General features: G+C 33.6%; 1 protein-coding gene across 1 annotated transcript; it reads right to left on the reverse strand.

The window, feature by feature from the left end:
* Positions 1-1,503: 1,503 nt before the first annotated feature.
* On the reverse strand, positions 1,504-4,666 carry LOC105318057 (tumor protein p63-regulated gene 1-like protein). Its single transcript, XM_011414951.4, has 4 exons — positions 4,367-4,666; positions 3,894-3,985; positions 3,011-3,187; positions 1,504-2,533 (listed from the first exon to the last, which is right to left on the reverse strand). The coding sequence occupies exons 1-4, from the start codon at positions 4,634-4,636 to the stop codon at positions 2,188-2,190; spliced, it is 885 nt and encodes a 294-aa protein (XP_011413253.1). The 5' UTR covers positions 4,637-4,666; the 3' UTR covers positions 1,504-2,187.
* Positions 4,667-6,000: the final 1,334 nt, after the last annotated feature.

A 6,000-nucleotide genomic window follows, 5' to 3' on the forward strand; every position in this document is an offset into this window, starting at 1 on the left:
ACCCAAACTTTGATATAGAGCATATGCATTGTGAAATAGTATGATCCTGCATAGAAAGCTAATTTCATAGCCGTTCTCTAACAAAAGGCTGGGTAATAAATTTAATAACTTTATCCTGAAATGTTTTTTTTCCCACATTCAGATATAATTGGTTAATGCTTTAGACTTTCTCCTAAACAACTTGTTGTCCTTTTCATATAAAAACTGTGTCCATTTCAATTAAAAGGTAAGATAATATACTTCCTTGCTCTTTTTTTTAAATTCAACATACCTCTATCTCATATATATTAAACAAAGAATCATAATGATAACTTGGTTACAGAGATTTTGTCGGTAAATGAAGCATTTCGTATAGAGTATGGCATCTAAAAAAATTGCAATAGCCCTCAACTGCAATTATTCAACTCGCTCACAAACAAACGCTATGTATTCTGATAAGCATAGGAGTACTTGACCAAATAGGCAATTGTCAAAGACCTTATGATCACATGTGATACATCAGATCCATTGTACTAAACCACCACAGAACTAGACTGCATTTTATAAAGAGAACTTAGGACAAATTAATTCATTAATCAAATTAATTAATGCTAATTAATCACAAAATAATGTTTTAATCTAATGCCTGTAAAATATAATTTCAGACATGAAAATAAGTTGTAAATAAATGTTTTCATGTTAATTCAGTTTGTTTAAAGTGATTCCAGGAGACTGAAAATATTAACAACTTTGCCGTAAGTTCTTTAGTAATATGAACCCTGGATTATATGTGTGTACTAGAACAGAAATGTACTAAACCAATTGGTAAGTACTAGATCAAATATATGTATCAGATGAGAGACTAGAAATCTGAGACAGTAATTAAATTTTTTTTACAAAACTCAGTAAGGGAATTTATCTGTAAACCATCTCCCATCACCTAAATTCTTGTTTTAATTTACCACAGGAAAACTTGGATCACAATTAAAACCCCATTCCAAAATTCTGATTGAAACATGCTGTATCTATCTTGTGATTTGTAAACTGTCATGGATAAAAACTACGTCAGCCAAGATTAACTCAAGATTTATAAATTCAGAGGCAATTCTTTTCAACAACAAAACAAATATTACTTTGTCATGATCCATGAATAAACAACAAAGGTCAATTATATAATGCACAAGTGAAAAATTCATCACCAAACAGGAAATAAGGTAGGGAGGGGGCGAATCCTTAAAGAGGTTTATCTTGTTAGGATTTTTTCTATTTAGAGACACTCACACTCTCAAATATACAAATACAATAAATTGTATTTCTTAATAAAATCCAACCAGCTATAGATGAAAACTTCTATGGCATGATGAAGTGTGCAAAGACCAATTTTCATCAGAAAATCATTGCTATCAAATAACAAGGTTCTTGCAGTGGCAAGTAAGGGTAACATAAACAAAATACAATCTAAATGTAATGGGTATAACACGTAATGAATATCACTTCATCTGGAATGGATGTCAACAGATACACAAAACTAGTCTAATTCTAATTACAAGGTGGGCAAATATATTAATCAATGTTCAATTCACCTTCAAACAGCACTGATAATTGCAGATGAATAAATAAATATAAACAAGCATGAACAAACAAACAAAAAATTTTAAGCACTGGGCACAGTATACTAGTAATTTCCTAAAAAAACAAAGTCATATATTATTGTAATGTACATGTTTCATATTTTAATCTAATAACTTTTGAAAAGTCAATGCATACTATTTCAATAAAATAATCACATCTATAATGCATGCACTCTTATAAGAAGGAGCAATAATAATACTATTGATAGTATCATAATAACAGAGTAGTGGTCATTTCAAACATACCTTTTCGTGACCTTATTAACACAGCAGTTTAAAATATAGACGTAGCAGAAGTTACAGTTACAAAAGAATTTGAAATAAATGTAATAGTTAATACAATATCAAGAAATGTATCAGTTTTATCAAAGTTTTTAGTTTCAAATGAATCTTTTCTATCGAACCTTTATGTTGAAATCTATGTCTTATATATTTGCTTTCTGAATAGTAGGAAATCTTCTTTCAATTTTTTATGTAGAATTATTTTGGTAAAAATGGATTTCTTTGTAACATACAAAAATGGAAACATTATGCTTGCTTGCTTACAGTGTTTTTCAAGAACTGTACAATGTAGAGCTCAAAAGCTTATGCCTTTCCTGTCTCTGTTAAATCCAAGCCCACTCTGGTTGTAAATCATGGATGACAAACTTGCGTAGCTCTCAATCAAGATTGGCCCCTCCACTATAGTGATCTTTGCATCAGGTCGCTTCTCTTTGTAGCTGTTACTTATGGCTTGTATCAGGGACTCATAGAACTCGTCAACGTTATAAATGGCGGTCTCGTATTCCTTGGGGTTGTACAGCAGAGGATGATGGGACAGGTTGATCCACGGTATGCTGGCACACCAGGGGTTCCACACCTGGGCCCAAGTCGGCTGTTCTCCTTTGTTCCATCTGACCTGAATTCCACCATGTTGCCTTGGTCTGGAAAAAGTAAATAAACCATTGCTAAAAATTCATGGAGATATCTCTATAACAGATTCTGCAGTGATCCTCACAGGGTCAGGAGTCTGAGCCTACGTGTGGGTCATGAGGTCTTAGATAATGTGAGAATGTCAGGTCTGTAAAAGGACAACCTACCAACAACTTTTTCATAAATTAATCTTATTTAACTCGCTAACCTCTGCATAACTCCTTGACCTAAAAGTCATTTATTTATTAGAACCCTGTAAACAAAAATGCAGTTGTCTGTTATGCATCTAAAAACTTTTAAGGGCACTATAGCCATTTGATATGTAACAAAGAAATTTTAATGTATTCTGTAATTCAATAGTTGATTGTACATTTTTTGGTCATTCTATCTAAGTTCAAATAAATTCCATTTGCATTTAGATCTGGAAGAAAAAGACCAAAAAAACAACCAAACTGTTGTTCATATTATTCACTAAGATTTTAACTTACGGCATCAGACTCTTGGGTGGGTACACAAAGTCTCCAACACAAATCGTGTCAATCAAGTGTAGCATGACCCGTTTAAAGTCCTCCATCTTGTGGATAATAAAATCATACTTATAGATAAGCATGCAGTTTTTGGTCAGGATGAGTAATCTTTCCCTCTCATTGTCCCAGTGGTCAATGCTAAAAGTATAGACAATGAAAACACAATACAATATCATTTTGGGACATTGTGCTAGTTCACAGTAAAGTAATCCTTGTTAAGTAGTTGCAAGGTCGATGCTATACTAATGTAATTTAATCTTGAACCTGTTATAGATCAATTAGTGATTGTGACCATCCCAAAGGACCAAGCTTTAAAAAATAGTTACTATAGGATGAAAAGCATATTAAACTTTGCTTTGACTTTAACTCTGACATCCTTTATCCGACAAGAACTTTACTTGAGCAGTATAAGGTAAATAGAACCAAAAGGAAAGGCAATGGGGTACAGATAAGGATTTTACACAGAGGTCTGTTATGACCTTGACCTTTGGACTTATAGATGTGATTCAAGGCCACAGCATATCTTTTTCAAACTACTTTGTGGTTGAAGTTTGAGCCAGATCGGGTTACAGGGAAAGAATATAATGGTATCATCTTGAACCTTATAATCATGTAGAAGAGGATATGCTTTGTAGCTGCTATACTGAAAGTGTAGCCTGGTTATGCTTAGATAATTTCTTCTAACATTTTATTGGGGTAACGGCATTAGTAATTGCAATATGACTGTCATATGCTGATGACATGCATCAAGTTACGTGATACTTTAATCAATACTCATCATACATGATATCTATATTATTATGTATCCTCATATCCTATATTAAAAAAGTTTCTTCTTATTTACCAGGTCAGCAACCAGGCTCCGACGAAGTCACCATCAATGTCAGCCTTCAGTGTCTTCTTACATGTCTCAAGGGCTCTGTTGAAGTTCTCTTCCTGTTGAGAAATTATTTCGATCAATTCAGTTTATTGATTCACAACCATGTTGACATTCAACTTAAATTCCTTTGATTCCATTCTATACCCTTTTCGATTTATGTGGTTGATTAGTTGTTTGATCCAATAGTGAAATAATATTGATCAGTAAAAAGTATCACAATTGGTAATATTATTTTTGAAAAACGCATTGTTTGATAACAAAACTTTCAGAAAAGACATGATATGATGTAATAATGTATTTCTGAAGTTTACATGCATAACAAATAATGCAGTAAGTATTTTTCCAGCATTAATCAGCAAAAAACACAGTTATTATTGTAGAAAATCCCGGCCAGGGTATTGCTACTCATTTTAGTCACACTCAATAAATTGATATACCTTGTAGCTGAAGAAAGTGTCTGACTCCACGTCACTCTTGATGAACCCCGGCCGGACAGAGGTTCGACTGGTCGTACTCCGAATACTCTGCCGTCCATATACACTTCCGGGGCGATTCCTGTTGAAATTTGTACCTGACCCGACAAAGTCTACACCGGGCTCGTGTCCCGTTTGATTGTCAACGCCGTCGATTTGGAGCGTTGCCCCTGAAAATGTTTTCTGTTCCTCATCTGAAAGAACCTGGTTATGCGTCTCGGTGTTCGTCGCCATTTTGAATGTGTTTACGATCTCCTAGGAGAGTTATTTCCCTTGTTTATAAATGAATGCCGTACCCGATTGTCAATCCCCACAAGTTCAATCAGTAATGAATTATTTATAAACTCAAACACTTGTTTTGTGAGCGAAAGCAACATTACTTTCTATACAAGTAAAAGATTTTGTTCAACCCCTACCTAAAGAATTAAGTAATGTAGCGTAAAAAGTCGATCTGCAATTTTATTGTAAACAATGTATTATAATAAAAATGATATATAGCCTATGCTTTTACAAAGTTAATGTCTGTAAAACATTCATTAAAAAAAAATATTTACGTTTCCTTCCAACTTATTTAATTCGAACTGAATTCAATTTATTTTCTGAATACAAATCATTTTAATTGTTCCAAATCAGAACAACCTCTTAAAAAGAGTACGCAGAAATGAACGTTTTTTTTGTTCAATTTCAAAATCAGAATCCTTTCAGTCCCAAATAAATAAGAATACTAATTCTAATTCTTATTCATTTCTTAATTAATTCATATAACCATTAAAAATATTTTTCGTGGATCGTGAAAAAAAATATTTTTCGAAAAACTATGCACTTATGAAACACGTGACAAACCCGGCGTTCGGATAAAAATCTTAATCTTTTTACTCATAATAGCGAGGGAGCCGTGTATCAGATAAAAATTTGATCAATAATGTGTTAATAATTATCATGCGCGGATCCAGAAAAATTCCCCGGCCGGGGTCCAACTGATAATTTTCGTGAGTGGAAAGGGGGGCGAGGTCTTTGAACATTATGTAACTTTAGTATGTGATCTAAGAAGTTTGAAGGTTCCTGGGAGGCATACCACCCTCCGATCCCCTCTATATTCGCGCATGGTTATGACCTACATGTAGAAATATACAAAATGCATATTGCCCTCGGTACTTATGCCCAGTCGCATTTGTGCACAAAGTAAAATATATATTTACGCGTCTCTCTCACAGAAAGTAAATGAGTTTGTGTTTTTTGATATTTAATTGATCAATATTTTCGGCGGGGATATGACACACCTGTACGCTAATTTATTTATTTTTTAATGTTTTGGGAGGTGTTTTTTTTGGGGGGGGGGGGGTTGACATAATGAAAAAGTCTTTGCACGGACTACGTCCACGGTATGTCAAATTTTATTTGGATAGTTAATGACAAAAAAATATAGCTCGTATATACAAATCAAATGCAAGTGCAACTTTGGTATTTTTGAAAGATAACTGTAGCCCCACCCCAAACCTTCCCTAAACTTAAAAAAACAAAAAACGGACGACAGACCATACTGTCTTCACTTAAAGAATGCAAGTAATGTGCCGGTATTACTTGTCACTGAATATCAT

The sequence above is a fragment of the Magallana gigas genome, chromosome 3 (assembly GCF_963853765.1).
Source record: "Magallana gigas chromosome 3, xbMagGiga1.1, whole genome shotgun sequence".
Classification (NCBI taxonomy): Eukaryota; Metazoa; Mollusca; class Bivalvia; order Ostreida; family Ostreidae; genus Magallana; species Magallana gigas.